Below are 24,496 nucleotides of genomic sequence, written 5' to 3' on the forward strand. Positions count from 1 at the left end.
AATAGGGCAAAGCAGATTGAAACCAACAGGATCATTCAGCACACCAACATTCTTCCAGGGTGTCACTTGCAAAATGTACAAACACTTTTCTTAAAGGAACTTCTCATCAAGGTTTTTTTTGACTTCATATTTATTTTGCAGTTTAGTCAAATCAATGAAAGGGTACTGATAGAAATGTTAGAAATTTTCAGCACCTGAAGCCGTCATACTGATATCATTTGCTTCTTATTTTTCTTAGAGTAGAGACTGTTATGGGACTCCCTCTCATCTCTGCTGGGAGTTTTGGGGTGTCTTGTGACTTCAAAGAAAACTTAACACGGATGCTGACTCCAGCCAGGAAACTGAGCTACTTCTTGATTGATTTCTGGAAAAATAATGGATTACCATTCAAGAGCGCCACTTGGGACTCTACCTACCTTTATAAGAAGGTTAACAACACTGAAGATTGCTTTTGGTAGGAATCATAGTTGTATAAGATTTCAGTACTTTTTGACACTTACCGTGCTTTCACATGTGAGGTTAAATCACGTGCTAGTAATGTAGTGATATGGTTTTAAGTAATTATTACATCTTGCTGGGAAATCAGTTCAGAGCTGTAGGAGGCCATAGACGCACAGAGAAAAGCAGGAGCTGAGTATGTAAGGGAAGAGGACTAAAAGACCTCTGAGACAAATGTTAACAATTACTAAATTGTGTATAAATGTAAACAAAATGAATAAGTGAGAAGAAAGTCTGGATTCTCTGTGAAGGAGACAAATACATGTAACAGTGACATGGTTTATGTCCAGACTATCTGAAAGACTTATTTATTTATTTATTTCATTTGTATGATGGCTTTCTCACCCTATACAAGACAGCTTCTGTCTTAAAATCCTCAGGGGAGGTCTTTCTTATGATCTCATTGTTCTCAGAGTTTCATCGGGTAAGGATATGTGAAAGGGCCTTCTTGGTAGATGCTCCCAGGCTGTGGAATTCCCTCCCTTGGGAGGGTTGGCTAGTCCCCCTCTGGTCTCAGTCTACAGCTAAGTAAAGATCATTTTATTTAAACAGAGATGTCATTATTAATGGGTCTTGCAAAAGGACTCTTACGGGCTGTACAGACATTGAAGCTTAAGCGCAGTTATGGAGGCGGTGTGAGGATGTGGCATTTGGACAATGCACACCCTGACACCACCCCCATGCTGGTGTCATGCCACCCACCTAACCACATGGCAGGCAGTATCATGGTGCTCCTTTGGCATGGTGTTTATATGACACACGCCAAAAGGAGTGCTGAAAAATGCTGCCATGCCAGCAAGGGTGCCTTTTTGATGGCTCTAAAAGGAACTGCATTTTGTTGTTTCTTTTAGAGCAGGCAAAGCACTGGATTGGGGCTGCGGCATGTGATTGCTGCAGCCCTGGTCCAGTGCTGAAAGTGGCAGTGTGCCACTTTGGGGTGGTCTATTTTTCCCCATTATGGGGAAGGTTGCTGCATTTTAATCCTTATTGTTATATTTTTAAATGATCTTATACTGTTTCTAAATTATGGGTTACATGATACCTAATTTCATTGTTCGTTTGTTTTTTTTTACTTTGTTTCATCTGGTTTTTAGGTGCATTTTGTTTTAACTTTGTTGTCAGCCACCTTGGAAGAAATGTGGGATATAAATTAAACAAACAAATAGGTAAATTAATCAGTGCAAGAGCTGGACATAGCTCTTATCTCTAATAAAATTCACTTCAGTTAGACTTCCCAGCTAAGTGACCTCTTGCTTTCAAATAGTGGAATAGTGTCCAGCCTCAGACTGCATCTACGCTGCAGAAATAATCCAATTTAACACCACTTTAATTGTCATGGCTCATTGTTATGGAATTTTGGTCATTGTAGTTTGTTGTGGCACCAGAACGTTCTGACAGAAAAGTTTAAATGTCTCATAATGCTACAAATCCAGGATTCCATAGCATTGACCCATGGCAGTTAAAGTGGTGTAAAACTGGATAATTTCTGCAGTGTCAATGAAGAATGGCTCTGGTAAAACCAGGAACAGTTATGGGAGGGGTGGTCCAGGGTGGTTTCACTGTCCCTGCAATATCAGACCAAGCAGCCATCTCCCAGGAGTGACAGGTATAACTGTCAAGAGTCTGGCTCTTAGGCAGAAGGAGAAGCCATCTGAATTCAAGAAGTAATATCTCCTGTTCTCTGACTGTGAGGGAAATGGGCCATGACATCCTTTCTCCTTAGCATGAATGGCCTTGGGCTGAGAGGTGATAAACAAATAATAAGAAGCTTGAAGAGGCGCAGAAAAGGGTCACCAAAATGATCAAGGAACTGGAAGAACTCCCCTGTGAGAAAAGGTTGCGATTTGCAGAACTGTTTAGCTTAGGAAAAAAGTGATTAAGGGAAAGCATGATACAGGTAAATAAGACCCCCCACACACACACACACATACTCTTGTAATGCTAGAATGTGCAGCCATCCATTGAAGTAGAAAGTTGGGAAATTCAGGACAGAAAAAAGGATATTCTTTTTCTTACAGCACATAGGTAAAATGTGGGATGTGCTACCTCAAGATGAAATGGTAGGTGCCATCTTTTGATAGCTTTGTAAGGGGGCTGAACAAATTCATGGAGAATGGGGCTAATCAGTGGTTACTAATCTAGATGGATATATGGTGTTTTCCAGTACTAGAGGCAGTATGTTTCTGTATAATCAGTTGCTGGGAAGCAAAAGCAGGAGGATGTCGTTGCACTCCTGCTCTGTCTCTTGACTTGCCAGAGAGATTTGCTTTGCCACTATATGAACAAAATGTTGGCATATATAGGACTTTTTTCAGATCCAATATGGCTCTTTTGATGTTCTTATAAATGTCATATGTTCTTCCGATATTCTTATGAAATTTATATGTGTGGTGTCTTAAAATGACAGAACTGTAATTTTCTCTTTAAAAAAAAAGAATCAAGATGGAAGAAGATTTTTTACTCAGAGTGCAGAAATATATAATTATCCCATTTATTGGTTGATTGCACTGTTGGATTGTCTGACAATGGATTTTTTAAAAACATCTATAATTGTGTATAATGGCTATTTGCTAAGACAATGATCTGTTATGGTATGGTGTGTCTGACAACTAGAGTTCTCTGTGCAGTGTACAATAGATATAAAATATGAAGAATAAAACAGTGGTTGGGTACAGGATATTATAAAATATTAAGCCAGCAGTTTATCTCTAAGAACAGTGACTTCAAGTTTGTCTCTAAGAAGACTGGAACTCTTTATGCTAACTTGAGCAACACTTTACTGAAGTGTTTGTTCATACAAGTATGCATTTTTTTTGCACTGTTCTTCAGATCTGTTCATTTGTGACAAGCAACAGCTCCCCTCATGTTACGTTTTGCAAAAAGTTTTTTTTTTTTTTTGCTATTTATTTCCATCAATGTTCATTTACCTGCATTACCCTAAAAAAATGGGGAGGGGACTTGGGGTCCCCACCAACAGTGTCAAGGTATCCCTGGTATTTTGGGGAAATTATTAGTTCAAAAGGAGGCCTGTGAGAGCAGCCCAAAATCCAGGTTGTTCGCTCCAGCTGTGTCTATGCTACCTTTCTCTTTAGAGGCACATGGGTTGAAATATGAGGAGTTTTCTAAGTGCCAGAATGCTAGTAATCTCCTTACACCAGGCTCAGATTTGGGCGTATTCACACAATGAAAATAATCCAGGTTAAATTTGAGCTGAATCCTTACTATTCACAAGCACCCCAAATACACCTGAATCAGTTTTGTGGGGGGCTACCAAAACCCCCACTTAACCCAGGGCAAATGAACCTGGGAATTTCCCCAAGTTTTAAAAAAAGATTTGCATCATCAGCAGTGTGAATAATGATATGAACAGACCTGCATTGAACAGGTTCCAAATACATACTCATCATTGTCTTGTTGGCGAGGTGAGTCTCTGCCCAGCTGGCTTTACAAGGAAATGCTTCTCCTCTCCCTTTTTCTTTGTGCAATCGGTACCAATGGATGGCTTCCAGGGGCTCCTTGACAGGAAAGCGGCATGTCCTCATCCCCTCAGATCATGGAGGATAAGCCCAGGACCAGCAATGGGGGATTCCCCTCTCTTCCTCAGCTGTTGGCTCCCACTAAAATCTTGAAGAGATACATACTGATGCCATTTCAAAGTGTGAATAACAAAACCGGAATGCATGAGTGAGGATATTTGTATTGCTCTGGTAAAAAAAAAAAGATGTGTGAATGACCCCTTTGACTCTGAGTGCCATTTCTGGAAGAAAGCTGCCATTCCGTAAAAAGGTGTGTTATCTGATGCTGGAGCCAATCCTCTTCCTGTAATCAATAACACTGTGGTCTTTTCTATGCCAACAAATGCAGTCTCTGTCCATTATTGCCTTGCCTGCTTCTGAGTTTGTAAATAAATAGGTAAAGTGTTTAACCCAAAAGTATGCCACTGCACAAGCTGATTTGTACCACTTGCTTCCTGTACGAATTCCAGGTATATGAATGCCTTAGAGGCTCAAGTTACTTTTTTTTCTGAAAGAATGAAATTCAAGGAGATCATAAGGAGCCCAGAAGACTTACAAGACATTGTGAGGAATCCAAATCGAAAAAGCAATGGTAAGGAAATATGGAGAGTATTTTGTTTCTGATGTCCCTGAGAGTAGGAGCATCTGCACATGAGAGAAAAGTCTCTGAACATTCCAGGTTTTCTTCCTGTACACACTTTTTTTTTAAGTGGGGGGAAGATCCACATGATATTTCTTTTATCCCAAAGTATTTCTTTGGAACTCCTAGCATTATCAAGGACTTTTCAATCATAAACTAATCCAGTATTTTCCAAAACAAAACAAACCTCAATTTGACTGTCTGCATGTTCCCGGAACTAGATAAAATGGCCACCACCAGTAAGCGCAACTGTCGTTTCCTGGACACAAATTCAAAAGAGATCCAGGGAGGGAGAGCAGAATTTTTGCACCAAAAGACAATTGTATTACTACAGTAATATTGTTAATTGTGAAGGAAGGAGAAAGAAAAATAATATACACTTGTCCCTTTGACTTTTGTGGATTTGATTATTCACAGATTTTACTAATATGTTCTCTTTAGGAATATCTAGGTCCTACAGAGCAACTCTATGGTCAACTTTAATCAAAAGTCACACTGAAGGATCTAGGGATTCCTAGAGAGAACACTCCACTAGGCATTTGTAGCTCCTCCAGCACATTTCTTTGGTCAGTGTCTGGCAGACATTGACTACAGAGTTGCAGTGGAGGACCTATAGGTTCCTAAAGAGGTATTCTCTCATGTAAAACAGTATTTTTGTTATTTGCGGTTTTTCCACATTCACAGGGGTCCTGTGCCCCTGACCCCAGTGAATGTGGAGGGATGACTGTACTGCCTTTCTCTCCACACACATTTGGCACTAAAGAGTGATAGCTGAGCAATTGCCTCTTTCACAGTCAGTGAACTGGGCAGTAAACCTCTAAGTACTATCAAGTAGAAATGAAGGACTCACTTCTCAAGAGTCTTCCCACATGGATTGTTTTTGATTTTGCAGATTTAAAATACACAAAAGAAATACTTCCTCACACACCATATAGTTAAATTTGGGAATTCACAGCTGCAACATGAGATACTGGTCACTAGTTTAGATGGTATTAAAGGAGTGTTAGATTCATGAAGAATAAGGCTATCTGTAGCCATTAGTCATGAACAGTAATACAAGTTGACAGAAAAGGCCAACTGTGAGAGGAGTACTATCACTATTGTCCTGTTTGTGGGCTTCCTGGAAAGGCCTGCAGAGCAGCTGCAAATGGTAATTTCAGAGGACAAGATCTGTTTGAAGTTTTAAAAGATTATGAGATGAGGGAACAGGTGCCTTGAAGTTATTCTGAAGCAGTTAGTATTCAGATAAGCAGCCTGGACAGGCAAAATTGGTTACTTGAAAGGTCACAGCCATCCCTGCTGTAGTGGGATGTATACATTACAGTATTTTTCTAGTATTTGTATTTGCTTATATAAAATAGCATAATCAAAGCATAATCAAATATATACCCTCTTTTGATCTCTTTTTGTTGAAAAATTATTTTCAGAAATTTTGTAAATGTCTACCGTAAATATTTGGGTGACTGCTGTTGGAATCAGACCTTTGATCTGATTCAGGAAGAATCTTTGCATGTTTTTCTGTAACAACATCCTTCTTCTTCCTTCCCCTCTGCAACATTAATCTGCCGCTCCCATTGAGGAAATGAGTTTTATCAACCTGGTGTGTGGGAAAAAAATATTCCTAGCTACATAGAAATAGGCCATAATACAAAATACAATAATATATTGTGACTTTTCATTTTATTCTCAGACAAAATAAATATGCATTGTTTGTTTGTATTCTGGTCTTCTGAGGTTCTGCACAATCATAATGAACACAGCAAAGTGGAATTTCAACAGGATAAAAGCATCTTTGGATGGCACTTATCACACAATGTCATGTCTCCTTTTGTTGGCTTGCATTTAAGTTGCTGTTGTAGCACAGCAAAATCATGGCAGAAATAAAAAAAATTGAAATACATGCATGAGCAGAGTAGGGCATTAAAAAGTAGGAAGGTGGGGTTGTTGAGCTGGTGTGGAAAGGACCATGGATTGTCAGTGCAGCACACTCACAGCACATTTGCACAGTTGCAGTGAAGTGTGATACTGAATGTTTTCAAACTAATATGTTCCTGTTTGCTTCACTAACATGATGGTTGCAAAACAAAACAAAACAAAACAAAAACAGGCTTGTGAATTTCAGGGTGAGAGTGCTGTTTGAAAAATGTATGTGTGTTTGTGCACGCAAGCACATTTTCCTCCTTGTTTGTACTTGGTGCTTTTTATTTCAATGGCACACTCTGTGCAATTATGAACAATGTTTAATGACATCAACAGGTCCCTCCCCAGTGATGTCACAAGTGGCCATCCCTTAATCTCAGATTTTAGCCCTGAAATCTCAGGGCTGTACATAAGCAAAGTTTGGAAGCTCTTTACATAACAAATATAACATATAAAACATGGACCTGTTAGAGAAATGCTGCTTAAAAATTAGGAAAAATGTCTTTCTTCTATGCAACACCTCTACAGTAAGGGTGGGGGTGGCTGGTAAAATTTAGCACTTCTGTAGTGTAGTTATTCATTGCCTTTGGAAACATTGTTTTAAGAAAGTAGGACAACACAATCAATGTGTGGAATAAGATTTGAAGAACAACTAGGTGGGTGTTATAATGCTGGAAGCCTAAGGAAACTTTATATAGGCATACCTCAGCTAATGATGCCTCTGAGAAGAAAGCTCTTTTTGCAAAAAATTGCACATGTCTAGAGGTGAGTTCATTTCTGCTCTCCTTACCTGATAGAAAGAGAAAAGCTTTTCCAGTGCCACCCTACCCAATCATACTTGAAGCTGAAGTGATGAATCAGTTGCCCAGGGGTCAAGGGATCAAACAGAATAATAAATCTTTAGTTTGCTAGTAAAGGTTTATTAAAATATACCTATTTACAGCATACAGCAGATTAACTCTACTGAACATTTTAATGCTCTTGCATTTTCAGTTGCTCTACACCAGCATTTTTAAAGGAGAAAGAAAAATGATTTGTTACTCTTTGTCTTTCTGTTTTAGTGATCATCATGTGTGGTATCCCAGATGAAATCACCTTAGCCCTAGGGAATGCAGAGGTGGATGAAGATATTGTTATTATCCTGATAGATCTCTACAGGTAAAACCATGGCAAAGATCAAAATGAGACCTCTTAAACTTGGAATATCTTTCAAGTTTCTTTCAATGTTGTCAATATCTTTCATTGTTGTCAGACTCTAATAATTCTAATGCATGGTGGGACCGTAGGAACAATGCAGCCTATGGATGATGTCTGGCTTCTAAAGTCACTTCTGTGGTTCACAGGCTCATCCTAGACCCTATAAGATTTGCGGAGGTGGTTGGACATAGCCCCTGAACCCTCTGCAATAACCCATCCCTTTTTAAATACATGGCTAATGGGCTGTGGTTAAGTTTATAGACTTATATAATGGATATACTTCTTTTTGACCAGAGCCTCCAAAGTAGTTTACATGAAACAGATTGATAACACAGATTAGATTAAACAATGCTGCCTTTCCAAAACAAAACAAAAACAGTGTTAAAAGAGTAGTTGTGTTATGTGCCTTCAAGTCAACTTTGACTTATGAGGACATTACCCTAGCAGGGTTTTTTTTAACAATATTTATTCAGAGCAACTTTGCCACAACTTAAGGCTTACTTAGAGAGCATTAGTTGCCCAAGGTCATCTTGCAGGTTTCCATGGCTGAGCAGTGATTTGATCCCTGATCCCCTGGAGTAATGACCTAATATTGAAGGGTAACTGTTGACTGGATAACTCAGGGTTTCTAATACCCTTGTTTGTGCTTTCCACTTGTATTTTCCTTTTCAGTAATCAGTACTATGAAAATGCCAACTCAGTTGAGTACATGAGGCATGTCCTTGTCCTGACTCTGGCACCAACAAACAATAGCGCAGTTTCGAATTATAGTGGGATTCCTGTGGATCCTGAGAAGCTCTATTTGGTAACTTTTTCCTGACTTATATGGTCTGCTTGCAATTGTGTCACAGAGTTAAAAGGTTTTCCTGATTTATCATTTAGCATGTGTAGATGGTATTCCTCCTTAACTGACATGGCAACATCGTATGGAATCCTAGGGCTTGTGGTTTGGTGAGGCACTAGTTGATTGGCTAAGAAGTTTAAACCCTTCCCTAAACTGCCCTTGCATGTAATGGCAGTAGTCTACTAGTTATGAATGTGGGACATCACTGGGGTAATTTTTTAAAGCAGATACGCCAAGTGTGTATGGAAGGATTACTTAATCATTTCCCCACCTTCCAATTTTATCACAAATCTCCACATCCTATTACTTTTCTACCAGTGTGGCTTAGGCTTTTACATACCCCAGTCTTATACATATCCTCCTCCGAAATAGCATTCATCCTGCACAGTACTTTGCATGCTTTATAGACAATTGTGTTCAAGCGTCCCATAGCACTCCTACAAAAGAAGCACATTGACTTAGGAGTTTATCAGACAAGGGGAATTGGAAGTATAATCCAATGGCAATCTGAACGCAATCATGGGGTTTAACGTTATTACGTGATAACGCACTACACACAAATTCAGGCAATGGGAAGTCAGTCCGAATGCAATCATGTGGTTTCACGTTATTGCATGATAGACTGCCACACGCAAATTCGGGCAATGGCATGGTATTTTCAGGCAATGGGGAGCCAGTTTGAATGCAATGCGTATTCACGTAATTGAGCAAAACTAGCGACTTTAAGTGAATGCGTTTTGGCCCCACTTTCTTTTCATTCGAATTTAAGAGAAATTCTTCCCGTTTGATAAACTCCTTAGAGGCATTGCTTCACTCAAGCCAATTGTATTCAGAGTTTGGAAATGTATTTTTTTTGCACAACAGCTCCCAGAATCCTATAGCCAGATTCTGGGAGTGGGAGTAAAAGCAAACAAATAACTTTTCCAAGATCTGGTAATGTTGGTTATAGCATGAATTTGTGAGAAAGTGTCCCTCACCATTTATAAAGTCTTTACAGAACCATTTTTGTAATGGTTTGGTTGCTTTTTAACTTTTGTCTGATGCTAATTTTTGACAATGTTTTGACTTTTGTAACTGTCTTGTGTCTCAAAAATGGGAAAAAGATGGGATGAAGATGATGGTGATATTTTAAAACTGATAAAAATCGATAGATTTTGATGGAAAACCTGGATATGTACTTATTTCCATTCTTTTCTGAGATTTCAATAGTGTTTCATATGAATGCATGTGATAGAATCTTGTTCATCTGACTAAACATTTAATTTATGTGAATTTAAAACAGGAACAAATTGGTAGGTGATCACTCTCACATAAATAGGTAACATGTTTGTAATGTGTCTTTTTCCTTAACTTCTCACATGTTGTCAGTTAAGAATTCCATAGCATACGAAGATAAGCTATGTTCAGCTAAGCATCGGTTGCTTCTGAATCACTGTATCATGGGCAATGAATGGATCCATTCCTGTAGGGATGGCAAATCCATTCATGGCTTTACAGCCATTCCTTCTGCAGCTGATCCAGGTTGTATGGGAGCATTACACATGTTGTACCCTATTCCTAAGAGAGGTATGGAACCAGAAGAGCTCCCATACAACTTGCAGCAGCCATGGGAAGGGTGGCTGTAATACTGAAAGTGGATTCACCACCACCTCAGTAGGAGATCCACTAGCTGCCCTAGTTTGGAACTGAGATTCAGCAGTTTCTGTAAATCCACTTGGACCTCTCCTTTGACACTGGAGAAGATCAGTCAAATGGATGTTGGAGGGATTAGGTTCGCACAGTGAACAGGGACAATCTAAGGGTAATCTGTCCCAGTAATAAATCCTTAGCTAATCTGATCTGATTGTGAAACATAAGAAGCTTCACTGCATAAGAAGTGAAACAATCCATTGCTCAGTTTGATCTACTGTAATTTCGCTTCTGGTTTCCAAGAATTGTCTCAAGATAGCCATGGCACCTGAATTTGTTGTGCCCTCTTTCCTTATTATATTGCATCTGTTCAATTGTAACCCATAACTTTAAATTATGAGCTGACATGTGGGAATTGACATGTGGTATAAGGCTGCAGGAATGGATGGACAGTTAGGTTTTGTAGGCATAAATTTTGTAGGTTTGGTAGAAAAGGGAAATGAGACAATTCAAAGTGAATTGCCAGAGTCCCAGACTATGATATATAAAATATGGAGATAAAGGAAAGCTGTGGGGTTTAATGAAAAGGTTGAGCCTTGTGCTGTGCACAGAAAGTGGAAGCAGATATGAGCGCAGCTCTTTTAGTATTTCAGTCTGTATGTTGTTAATTCTTTACTGCTTGTAATTACTCTCCCACAGAGAAAATATTAAGCATAATCTTCTGCCATCTTTTAAGGAAGCAAGCTTTCTACTTTCAATGAATTTACTGAAAGGGGTCGAAGTTCCTTAGTCCTTTGGTATATTATCTGCTGCCTCTTACACAGTTTAAGATTTCTCATTTTACCATCTCTTCTAGCTGGAAGATGACTTCATTGTTGGCTATTTGGATGCTGTCTTGCTTTTCGGCCATGCTTTGAAAAAACTTCTTTCTAAACAAAAAACAATAGGTTCTCCTGATTTTATTAGCCAATTCCGGAACGTCACTTTTCAAGGTAATTGTATATACTTAAAAAAAAACTATTCATAGAACATACTATAGAGTGGGCCAACTGTAAAACACGGGTAGTGTTAAGTAGCAAAAAAGACTCTCACAGATAATGTGGACTGAATGTTCTATCCTCTTATTTTTAATTATCTACTAGTTTCTCATAATAAATATTATGTAAGTACTGAGGAAGTGGACAAGATCCTTAGAAGTGTTAGGAAGACAACGTGCTCTCTCGATCCCTGTCCCTCTTGGCTGGCGGCTCAGGGGGGTGCGGCTGTAACAACCTTGTTGCGCTGCGTAATTAATTCATCCTTTATGGAAGGGCGTTTTCCATCCAGCTTAAAATTGGCCACTGTAAAACCGCTGTTAAAAAAGCCCTCCCTAGACCCCCTGATTCATAATAATTATCGGCCTGTTTCGCTGCTGCCATTTCTGGGGAAGGTGATCGAGAGGGCAGTTGCCATCCAGCTTCAATCGATCTTGGATGATACTGATTTTCTAGACCCATTTCAAACCGGTTTCCGGGCGGGCTATGGAGTTGAGACTGCCATGGTCGCCTTGGTCGATGACCTCCGTCTGGGCATGGACAGGGGTAGTGTGTCCCTGTTGGTGTTCTTGGACATCTCAGCGGCATTCGATACCATTGACCATGGTATCCTTCTGGATCGCCTGAGGGAGTTGGGAATTGGGGGCACTGCGCTCTAGTGGTTCCGTTCCTACCTCTCGGGCAGATTCCAGATGGTGCAGCTGGGGGACGTGTGCTCTGATAAGAGGGCACTAACATCTGGTGTCCCTCAAGGGGCCATTCTGTCCCCCATGCTATTTAACATTTACATGAAGCCGCTGGGAGAGATCATCCGGAGACACGGGGCGCGGTGTTATCAGTACGCTGATGACACCCAAATATGTTTCTCTGTGTCTCCGACTGATGCAGTGACCAGGGATGGTATCTCTCCTCTAGATGCCTGTCTGGAGTCGGTAATGGGCTGGATAAGGGGAAACAGACTCAGCTTGAATCCAGAGAAAACGGAAGTACTCATGATAGGTTCCCCGGGCCCGGGAAAGGTAATTTGTCCACCTGTCCTGAATGGGGTCATGCTCCCCATGAAGGACTCAGTTCGCAGTCTGGGGGTGCTCCTGGACTTGTCGCTCCACCTTACATCTCAGGTGGATGCAACAGTCAGGAGTACTTGTTATCAGCTTCAGCTGATACGCCAGCTGCGACCCTACCTGGGCCGGGGGGGCCTTGAAACGGTGGTACACGCTCTGGTAACCTCTCGGTTGGATTTCTGTAATGCGCTCTACATGGGGCAACCCTTGTACCAAACCCAGAAGCTTCAGTTGGTGCACAACATGGCAGCCAGATTGGTCACTGATTGTTCCAAGGCCGACCATATAACACCGATTTTGTACGATCTTCATTGGCTGCCTGTTCGCTTCCGGGCACAATACAAGGAGTTGGTTATAACCTATAAAGCCCTAAATGGCTTGGGCCCAGGGTACTTGGAGGACCGCCTCTCCCCATATAATCCACCCCGCACACTCAGATCAGCGGGGAAGAAATTGTTGAAAGTTCCAAAGGTGAGATATGCATCTACCTCGCAAAAGGCTTTCTCTATCTCTGCCCCTAGGAACTGGAACATCCTCCCCGAGGAGCTCCGCTCCACCCCCTCTCTAGATTTCTTCAAAAAGAGGCTTAAGACCTTTCTGTTTGAGCAAGCTTTCCCTGATGTCTCTAATAACATCTGACTACCCCCCCCCCCATATGAATGTATCACTGTCCACATTCGCTAGTTGGATTTGTTATATAGTGTATATTGTGAAGGTTTTATTGGTAATTTGTAATGTTTTATTGAAGTTTTATGTGTATTGCAATTTTTATTCTCATGTCTTCCTGTTATTGCAATTCGTGTTGTACGCCGCTTTGATCACTGGAAAAGCGGTTAACAAATAAATTATTATTATTATTATTATTATTATTATTATTATTGTATATTTTTTCAGTGATGTATGTGCAGGTAAGTGCAGGCACCATAGTGTGTTGCAAGGAGCTTATTGCATTGAGTGTTGCAAGGACAAGTTATTGCATGAACTTTAAAATTGTCTCCAGGCTACTGGGCTGGAGCCAGGATGTGGGATGAAGGCAGGGATTGTCACATACTAAATCACCGCCTAATCACTGCCCACCATCAGCCCGGGTCCAGCACATTTTAAAAGTTGGAAGTTTTCCGGCTTCGAAAAAATGTAGCAGAGCGTGGCTGGGACCTGGGCTGATGACAGGTGGCAATTAGGTGGTGATTTAGCATGTAATAACCCTCACCTCCATCCTGCTTCCTAGCTCCATCCCAGGAGGCTGGAGCCAGTCCTAAAGATCATGTGATAAGCTCCTTGGACTAGGACTCCAGAGGAATAATGTTTGAATCCCCACTCAGCCATGGAAACTTACTGGGTGACCTTGGGCAAGTCACACTCTCTCAACCTGAGAGGATGGCAGTGGCAACCCCCCTCTGATGCAGTGGGGATATATTTCTTTTTTTAAAATAAAATTTATTCATAAAAAACCTGAAATTAACATGAGAAAGGTAGATCAACAGCACAAAAACACTTACATAGAACATAGGGCAAGTATTATGTTATTGTAGGACACAGGGGAAACAGGGCAAAATCGGGGGTTTAAAGAGTGATTATCATATGCAAAACATGATATCGCAATTAAGATTTTCACTTGACGTTGCTATTAAAAAGGCAATAAACAGCAACAAATCATTCATGGGGAAATCCCGAAAATGATTAGTTGCTGTTTATTGCCTGTTTAATAGTGATGTATGTGACAATCTTAATTGCAATACTGTGTTTTGATAATCGCTGTTTAAATTCCCAATTTCCACCCAATTTTCCCCATATAAGATCCCTAGTCTTGAAATTCAAAGTAAATCTCCCTGCCATTATTTGTTCTATTAGATTAATCCTTTCCAAATGGAACCATAGGTTAATAGAATATGACTTCTCTCCTCATTAATTTGATTTACATAGGAAATAAATGGGAACCATGCTACCTCAAAGTTATTGTTATCTTTCTGTTCTTTCACTTGTCTTACTTGCCATATAAGTAAGCATTATCTTTCTGATAGTACTAAATTCCAAACCCTTTTTATTGCCATCAACTGGAAGAACCCTATAGCACCCATTCGATCTATGGTATAAAATGACATATTTCTAATTAGATAGATATAGCCACATTTCTGCTGTTCTGTATCACAGCAAGAGGAGGAAACTTGAGACAAAAAGAAGAGAATTAAGCGAAGAGAGAAGAGAGAAATCTTTGGTCAGATTTTGATGGTTGGGGTGAGAAGCACTCTATTTTTTTCCCTTATGTTGATTGTTACAGGAAAGGGTGGTTTTTGTTAACTATGTGGAGGAGAGTAAAAACTTTCTTTCCCTGCACACAGTGCCATCTTTTTTTTAAAAAAAAACAAAAGAACAAGAATGGGTGCTTTCCTCTGAAATACTGAGATGAAATTCCCATTGTAGACTTAGGGTCCTTTCACACTATATAGTTATAGTGTTATGATTCCACTTTAATTGCCTTGGCAGCATCATATGGAATCCTGGGAATTACAGTGCAAAGAGGGGTACTTAGAATTCTCAGCTGGAGAAGTCTAGTGCCTCACCAAACTATAAATCCCAGTATTCCTTAGGGATGCAACTATGGCAGTTAGTGGAATCATAGTATTCTGACTATGAAAGGATCCCCACTCTGAAGTTTGAAGAGAACGTTTCACCTACCACTTCAACAGTTAGCACTAACCTGAAGGTTATACTCCTTCACGATAATACATAATAGAAATCAGCTTGCCCACTGTTCACATAGTACTATTTCACTTTCAGAGGAAATGCCCAATCTGTTACCAGTTTGTTACTATGTTTTTTCCCCTCCTGCAGGCATTCTTGGTCCTGTAACCCTGGATGAATATGGAGATATTGATGTCAATTTCACCCTTTTCTATACATCAATAGATGTACCTAAAGTAAGTACCACCATAAAACCCATAATAGCAGCAGAAACTACAAACAACAATGATTTCCTCCCCAAAAGACTATGGGGGGGGGGGGGAATCAGAGGCAGGTATTGGATTATGTTCTCAGCTGGAACTAGCTACAGTTCCAAACTCCTTAGCTGCCCTCAAGTCGATTCCGACTCATGGCGACCCTGTGGATGAGACATCTCTAAGGTCAAAACTAGACACACCTTACTACTTTAAGATAAGCTTTATTGGTGGTAATTGATGCAACAGGTTGTCTACAGGAAAGAAAAGCACCACAGTCCTTCAGATGATGGATTCTAGTGTCCCCTCATAGCAACTGGCAAAATTGAGCCCCTAAACAATGAAGTGGAGTGTACCCCTCAGGGTGAGACAACTGGAAGATGTATCCCTGGACTAAATTGGGCAGAACCAAGCAGAGGAAAAGGAACAAGTCAGGCATAACCTCCATCTTAATAGCTATGAGAATGTACAGCAAATTGCTAACATTAAAGTCTACTCTCCCATCAGTTCACAGTTCCCAGCTCCGAACTGTCAGGCTAAAGTGAAACTTTGAACTAGCTGTGCCTACTGAAGTATAACCTTTTATGCCATTGAGCAGTTAACCAAAATTTGGCTATATCAACATTGATTTTACTCACAGAGCCCATCTGCCTGGTGGCAGAGGCCATGTGCAGTACAGATGGTGCCTCTGACTTCATGAAAGGAGGTCATCTATTGCTTAACAATACCACTTTGTATCCCAAACAATTTCAAAACCTTTCCAAAAATTATTTGGAGGTTGTGTTACCTTCTGTCCAAAGCTGGGCTGTACACTCATGACATATGATGGACAGAGAGTAAATTAGCTGTACCTAGTAATTGCAGGAATTATGTTTTTTTCTAAAATAAATAAATAAATTATAGATGCAGCCCTGCTATTGAGACTAGAACCATGCTGTGTGTGCATGTGGGTAGAGGCAGAATGTTAATCCTTTGAACTTGCTATAGTCCTGATACAAATCAGGTCCTCCCACTTCTATTATATGCATTGGAAAGAAAGATCCCATTTTCAATAACTGGAACTTTTTCCATGGTGTAAAAATAAGATGCAGCTAAAACACTGGATGGCCCATGTTACCTCATTTGGAAAGGACAGGAAAGTCTGACAAAGGGATCCAAACAGAGATCCAACTGTTTAGATTGTCTCTAGCAGCCAGTGTGGTATAATGGTTTGAGTGTTGCACTAAGACTCTGGAAGACTAGGGTTCAAGGAAGGAACTCAAAACCTATCTCTTCCGACAAGCTTTCCCCCATGTGTCTTGACATCTGTCCTCTCCCTTATTACTCAGTTGCTATTCAGCTAGTTTGTTTTTGGTTTTATTTTTTGGAATTGTATGTGTTTTATCGGGTTGTGTTTTATGATGTTTTAACTTGGTATGTTTTTATATTGTATATTGTATTTCTACACGTATGTTGTAACTCGCTTTGATCTCTGGAAAAGCAGGCTAGAAATAAACATTATTATTATTATTATTATTATTATTATTATTATTATTATTATTATATCTGTTCAGACATGGAAACCCATTGGGTGACCTTGGGCAAGTCACACTCTCCCAGTCTTACAGGAATGCAATGGCAAACATTTTCTGAATAAATCTTGTCAAGAAACCTCTAGGATAGGGTCACAATAAATTACAGTTCACTTGAAGGCACGTATCGATAATTGTTTGAACTGACTTAATATGAAATATAGGCAGTGTAAGAAGGAGGAGTTAAGGGTGTAAAGAAATTTGTTGAGTGAATTTGCCTTAATTTTTATTAATAGTCACTAATTATCTGGGGGAAAGGAATATCAGAGTGAATCTTGCCTCCATTTTCTCATTCCAGTACAAGATCCTCTTGCAATATGACACACATCTGAATAAGACAGTAGTAGGAAAGGAGAAGCCAAATTTCATCTGGAAAAGAAATATGCTGCCTAATGATACTCCTAATGCTGGTGAGAAAATCTGGTTTGGGGGTGGGATTTGAGCAGAGCTGGAGAAAGCTCTATATACAATTTGAAACCACATTAATCTTAACCAAGTCTACCTTTTGTTTTCTTTGAATGCCTAGCCCAATTCCAAATTAGTGTGGGGGACTTCAGTGGACTTTACTGGGAGAGGAAGTTTGTTAGAGGACACATCAGCAGGGCTTAAATAGTGTGTAGTTCCTAACTAAATATGACAAAGCTGATCTTGAATTTAATCAAAACCCATTTATAATATTCCCAATATCTATCTTCATTATCAAAAACTCCATGCAGATGCCTTATAATTCTTGCACAGTGCAGTAATTTCCCCATTTTCACCAATCCCCTCTTTAGTCTCCCAAGCTGAGCAGGAACCATAGAGTGCTTAATGAATGAACAGTTGTTTCTATGGAAACACTTCCGTGGCTGCCTATATGGAGCCACAATTGTACTTGAGAAATGTGTTGAGAAGGTCAGAATATTCTCCTGTCCAAATATTATCCTCCACTACGATGTAGTTCTTTGGTCTTATGACCAAATATTGTCATATTTTTTCAGATGCATGTTCCGGTGTGAATACTTTGGTCATCTATAAGAGAGTACCTGTGGCAAGTAACACACATTCACCAGATATAGCTATGTTAGGCCCTCTTCAGACTGGCCATTAAGGCCAGCCTGGGGGCGGAGTCAGGGTGTCGTGTCCAGATGATGTATGCACTGACTCCGCCCCAGGTCACCATGGCGCCGCACGCCGCTCCACACGGCATGCAGCATCATGGCGCTCCTCCAGTGCTATGTCCTGGTGATGCAGCTACGGTGCCCTTTCGAGGGCACAAAAAACCCCCGCTTTTTGCGGCTCCTTTTTGCGCCCTCAAAAGACCAGATCGGGGCCATGGCCTCGATCTGGCACAGGAAGGGGCAGTCTGTAGAGCCCCTTAGTCTGTAGAATCAGTATGTGGAGATATCTTGTAGCACCTTTGAGACTAACTGAAAGAAAGAAATTGGCAGCATGAGCTTTTGTAAACTTCAGTCCAAATGCATCTGAGGAAGTAGACAAGTCTACAAAAACTCATGCTGCCAATTTATTTCTTTCAGTTAGTGAAACCACATTAAAAACATTGACAAGTTAAAACAGGTTTAAAACATTAAAACTATTTGTTTTAACATTTGAAGTAAACCAATTAGACCCTAAAGGATTTAATAAATAGCCATGATTTTGCTTGGCACCTAAATGAAACCAGTCTTGGTGCCAGTTGGGCCTCCAAGGGAATGCATTTCACAAGTGGTATGTGATCACCTCATTAGACACAGAGCATGTTCACTCAGAGATACAGCTTATGCAATAATTAAAGAGGAGATGGATGAAGACTTTGAACAACTTTGTCATCTGAAGGCCCTCTCCCATGTCCTAACATAATGTATTGACCTCAGTGGTAGGACACAGAGGAGCCCCCCCCACCTCAGGCCTTGGGCAGTCACATATGGGGAGAGGAAATTCATCTTAGGAGTCTTGAAACACAAAGGGAATAGAAGCTCCAACAACTTAAAGTAGCCTGGAATGAGGAGCAAAAACAGAGTCCACTGATAGGTGCTACAAGGCACACATCCTTTGATCTAAACCTTTACAAATTATTCTATATATTACAACAAGGGAGAGTTAAATCTGCACCTTTCCTTGTACTGCATTGCTCTATTCTGGAATTAGATCCGCTGCTTTCTACTTACTGTCCCAAATATTAATAATCAATGCTATTGGACAGTTGAGATACTGGGCCGCTAATGTTCTTGATTATGTCAGCAGAAAGCTTCTATTCTTGTCCCAGAGCAGGGAGTGGATCTATTGTCCCATAGGTGCCATGCAAAGTTTTAAACCTTCAACATAGTTTTAGTCTGGTGATGTAATTTCCCACCTCGCTTTTAAATGAATTCCAAAAGTATGACTCCTTAATTTACCTAGACAAATTTTTATCTATATCCAAATTAAATTGTATAATCAAATATCTTGGCTCTGTGGAACATTGCTCCATTTTTGGTTGAAAAAGTTATTGAAGTTCTTCTTGAACTAGATATTCAATTAAAATGAATGGTACGACAGAATATAAAAGAAAACTCTTTGCAAAAAAGCTGAACCATATTGTACAGATTAGACTGCTTCTATTTCTCAATTTCTTTATGTAACTCAAAAATTATTAAGTGCCTTTTTACCCATTTGAAATGAAATTCAGAAATGTAATATTATAATGTCTGTTAAAAAACATTTAGGGGTAGCCATGTTGGCCATATAGCAAATCCAATAACACCCAAACAATGATACCTTTATTGGGACAACCAAAATGCACAATTACATGTTGCAAGCTTTCAAAGACACACTGGCTTCTTCATCAATCAAACAGGAGGGAAAAAAAATGAAGATATTAGTCATAGGACTGCATTTTCTGTTTCTGGTCTTAGTTCAGATGGTAGGGAGGGCTATCTGCAGGCTGGCACCTCCCCCTTTGGCTATGCAATCACTGGTAGATTTTCAAAAATTTAATGCATGCAGGGTTAGCTGTGTTGGCCATTTAACAAATACAAACAAAAATTCATCGGTGATATCTTTATTGGCCAACTGAAATGCACAATATACTTGTTGCAAGCTTTCGAAGCTCCATGGGCTTCTTCATCAGGCAAGATGTTATAAACCAAACTGGAGAGGGGGAAAAATGGAGATGTTAGATGCCTGCATGTTGTTTCAGTCCTTAGTAAATATGTAATGCTGGGGAGGATATCTTTTGCATGGAGACTCCTCCGAGGGAGTTTTTCAAAGTCCAGGAAATTTAAAGTCCATTTGCATCTCAACAAGGAGAGGGATCCCTGTTGAGATGCAAATGGACTTTAAATTTCCTGGACTTTGAAATTCTCCCTATTGCTGCAGGGCCAGAAGGAGGAGTCTGCATGCAAAAGATATTCTCCCCAGCATAACATATTTACTAAGGACTGAAACAACATGCAGGCATCTGACTAACATCTCCATTTTTCCCCCTTCTGTTTGGTTTGTAATACCTTGCCTGATGAAGAAGCCCATGGAGCTTCAAAAGCTTGCAACCAGTATAATGTGCATTTCAGTTGGCCAATAAAGGTATCACTGAGATTAAGGAAATTTAATGTTCATTTGCAATTCAAAGAAGATGTTTCCTTGGAATCCAGTATGTCTCCTTCCTTTGTGAAGCCACAGGCTCCAATGTAGGTAGAGAACACTGAACTTCTCAAGAAGTCTTCATGTTTTGCATCAGGAAAACTTTAGGTGGTGTAGAGGCAAAGCATGTTAATCAGTCCCAATATTAGGGGGGAAATTGATTTACCTTTGTTGGAGGCAGAAGCCTCAGATAGCAAAATCCCAGTGCATTGGCTCTCTCTTTAGGTGCCAGCCTGCAGATAGTCCTCCCTACCATCTAAACTAAGATTAGAAACAGAAAATGCAGGTCTATGACTAGCATCTTCAATTTTTTTCTCCTTTTTTGCCTGATTAAGAAGCCGGTGTGACTTAAAACTTGCAACATCTAATTGTGCATTTTGGTTGTTCCAATAAAAATATCATTGTTATAATGGCAGCTTAGCACAATAATAACATGCTTTTCAGGAATGAGGATTTCTTTTGAAATTGGAGCGTGGGAGTAGTCTTTTTTGTAATGATATTTTGGACCACTAGAGGACAGCACAATCTCAGAAATATAAATATGCCACTCTTCTGTTTCTGAATTCCAGACCATCAGTTTGTAATTTTATTTAAAGTGTGCTTGAAGCTATTTAGCCTTCTGTCACTCAGCCTAGGGTACAGGGCAGGAAAGCATCTTTTAATTTGCCAAACACATTTGCTTGCTAACTGATTTATTTATTGGTGACCCAATGTCCTGACTTTCTACTCAGATCAGCCAGCTTGAGTGTTTTGACAAGGATCACCTTCTTGTCGGAGAGTTAAGGGGGTAAGATTGGCCCTTGGATGAAAAGGTAGAGGGAGAGTATGGGTAAATGCCAAAACAAAATAAAACAAAACAAAGACCAAGAGCTTTCAAAGTAGAAGATGCAATTTTTTCTACATAAAATAAAATGAAATTTCTCTTTGTTTTTCCAGTGTTAGGTAATACATCTTTTTTATTCAGACAGGCCTTCAGCAACTAAATGGGTCTAAATGGAATTGTTGGATTTGAAATGATTTAATGCTGTTATTAAGATAGTGTTTTAAAGGAGTGTTTTGAAATGTTGTAAGCTGCTACCTTTGAAGAAAGATGGAATATGAATGAATGAATAAAATAGCAGAAATTTTTAGGGCCAAGACTGCCAAAAATGAGATCAATGTTCCTGTTGTTTCCATCCCCCCCCCCCCCCCCCCATTTTCCAAAATGTAGAATATACTCTGAAGTTTACTTTGCCTTTCTATAATTATCTTAGGCTTTGTCAGCAGTACTTGTTGCATTGACTTAATTTTTAAAATGCTACTAACTCTTTCATAGACAGAATTTGGAAAGGTTACTTTTTTGGATCACAATTGCTAGTGCTCCCTGAAGAGCATCATCAGCTGTGGAATTCTGGTAAACGCAGATAACATTTTCAAGCTCTGATCCTGTATCTGTGTATTGAAAGTAAATTCCATTATCAGTGGGGCACACTGTTAGGAAAGTCCCATTGAACTGAGTGGGGCTTACTTTTCAACAGACACATATAGTGCACTGCAAAGCTTCCAACTGTCTTAGTAAATTAATCCACAGAAAGTACATAAAACTTGCACATCTATCTGCTTTGTATTGTTTTGTTTAAATTAGTGTTTTCCAAATTTTAGTCTTCCAGGTGTTTGGGACTTCAGCTCCCAGAAGCCCTAGCCAGATTAGCCAAAAAATCAGGAATTCTGGGAGCTGAAGGACGAAAGTTTGAGAAACACTGGTTTAAATAAAGTAAAAGCAGTGACTGGCAGACAGGAAAAACAAAGATGCAGTGTTTTGACAAATTCCATTTCATAACTCTTTCTAAAACAATTTAAGAGGCACTTTGCATATGAACATGTGACTTCCTCCTAATCTACTTAGTCCACCAGCCCTCAGATATAAACCAAGCTCCTTTAGCTGTAGGTGTCAAGTATTTCTCTGGGTCTTCTTCCATGATCCCATATACATATGTTAACTTCGGTAAAACTAGATTGCCTTATTCACTAAATGGTGACTTCAAGCTGACCATTGTTTGGTGGTTGTCATTTTTATGTATCTCTGTGTATTAGATTATTCTGCTGTAATACATTACTTCTTTCTTTCAAATGTTCTTGTTTGCCAATTTCTCACTTTCACAGGCCCACACATTCTGACTATAGCTGTTTTCACTCTTACTGGGATAGTGGTGCTGGTTTTGATCATCGCTCTGCTGGTCTTGAGGTACAATCCTCTTTTCCTCTTCCTCTGTGGAGACAGGTTCACAAATCCTTTCTGAATTTTTCACTTTTGAACCCTTCCCTAGCAAAGGTTAGCACAAATGCACTTGCAAAGCACTCTTTGTTTTTCCAGCTAATCAAGTCTTCTATGGTATATTTGCTGCCTCATCATAGCAATGTCTTATTTATTTTACCCACCTGGAAATAAGGATTCCTTTTCAACTCCCCTGCCACATCCTGCATATAAACTTAAGTAATGCTTTCTCTACACTCCATCTCTGAGATATCTCAGTTAAATAAATGACAATTTTTGTACAGGTTTCACTTGAAGCATGATTAAGATGTCCTTGAAGTGAATGCAAGAACTAAAACTGCTCCTAAAAGATTGCTTTTAGCTTAAGTCAAACTGACCCATCGAGAGAGGTCAAGTGTTCTGTTAATTTAATATGTGATGACTAAATTGTTAGTCTGTCTTCTATGTTCATGAGTAATACCATCTCTAGATTCAAGTGCTCCAAAAATTACTGCAATTATACTTTTTTGTGATGTGCAGGAAGTACAGGAGAGCCAATGAACTCCGACAGAAGAGATGGTCCCACATTCCACCTGACAAGATATTGCCTTTGGAGACCAATGAGACAAGTCATGTCAGTTTGAAGGTAGGGCACAGGTGTACTTCACAATACATGTGAAATGTCTTCTGAATGTCTTCTGAACACAGTCTGGACTAGGGTACCCAGAATCATAGGTGTTATCTGTGAAACCACTGTAATAATCCTAATGTTCTGCACTAAAGCAAATTATCCCACTTAATATCTGTCCAATTAAGCGTCTTTATGACAGTAGAGCAGAAAACCATGCATTATATTTCATGCTCCCTCACTAGGCTTTTGTACTATGTATTCTTGTGATAGGGGCCAGTTATGCTTACATTTTTTGCACAGAGAGATTCACATCTGTGAATCGATTCAAACTCAATTCAAAATGCAGCAGTTTAAATTGACTTTTTGGTCCTGTCCCCCCCCCCCCCCCCCCCGCAAATTGCACCAAGTACAATTGGTGCAAGTCTGAACAACAGAGAAATATCCCAGTTTCCAAACCAGGTTATTTCATAGTGTGAAAGGGGAGTTACTCATCAAACCTCTGGACGTGGACTTTCCAGTGAGAAGCAGGCCCAGGTTTGTGAAAGTATGGCACAAGCACATTTTTATCTTTCCTTGACATTCCCACAAATGAGTTATATATGATGGCAGCACAAAATTCTGTCTGCATTTAATTGATTGTCAAGAGGTAGTGGTGTCATGTAACTGTTGTGGTTCGTTTTAAAAACCAAAATTGTACAGCAGGGGGAGCACATTCCTAAACATTTATTCTGCAAGTAAATGTACGGTATATATTTACACCCACATAGGCTTATAGACAGCCTTCAAAAATGAGGAAAGAGTCTACAAATATTAAGCTATGGAAGCGCCGAAGAGTCAAGAGTTGTTGCACCCCTGTTGAACTCACTTAGTGTATCCAGAATAATATCTAGTAGATGTCTATATCCATGCTTCAAATCACAATAGCAGCTACTGTGATATTTGGAGGAGTTGACTTTTCACAGGGATGAAATGATGTGACCTAATTGATTGGAAATGCAATATTCTTACTTACAACAAGAGGCCTACCTGGATATAAAGTTGTGAAAGATGAATAATAAATGGAAAACAAGTGACATTTCTTGTTAAACTCTCTTCAAGCAAAAATGTTCACAGCCACATTCATGATGTGTGAAGTATACTGAAATCCCATGTCCTAATACATTGTGGAACACATAGGTATCACATTC

General features: G+C 39.7%; 1 protein-coding gene across 1 annotated transcript in view; it reads left to right on the plus strand.

Moving 5' to 3' along the window:
* Nucleotides 1-4,529: 4,529 nt before the first annotated feature.
* Nucleotides 4,530-24,496, plus strand: part of GUCY2C (guanylate cyclase 2C) — a 56,390-nt gene continuing 36,423 nt past the window's right edge. Inside the window, exons 1-8 of the mRNA XM_089526619.1 lie at nt 4,530-4,605; nt 7,635-7,731; nt 8,443-8,575; nt 11,100-11,235; nt 15,174-15,259; nt 17,147-17,258; nt 22,588-22,669; nt 23,219-23,324. Coding sequence (XP_089382745.1) covers nt 4,530-4,605; nt 7,635-7,731; nt 8,443-8,575; nt 11,100-11,235; nt 15,174-15,259; nt 17,147-17,258; nt 22,588-22,669; nt 23,219-23,324 — 828 coding nt within the window. The remainder of the gene's footprint in view (nt 4,606-7,634; nt 7,732-8,442; nt 8,576-11,099; nt 11,236-15,173; nt 15,260-17,146; nt 17,259-22,587; nt 22,670-23,218; nt 23,325-24,496) is intronic.

The sequence above is a fragment of the Sceloporus occidentalis genome, unplaced genomic scaffold, assembly GCF_023333645.1.
Source record: "Sceloporus occidentalis isolate IW3139 unplaced genomic scaffold, rSceOcc1.0.p SCAF_5, whole genome shotgun sequence".
Lineage (NCBI taxonomy): Eukaryota > Metazoa > Chordata > Lepidosauria > Squamata > Phrynosomatidae > Sceloporus > Sceloporus occidentalis.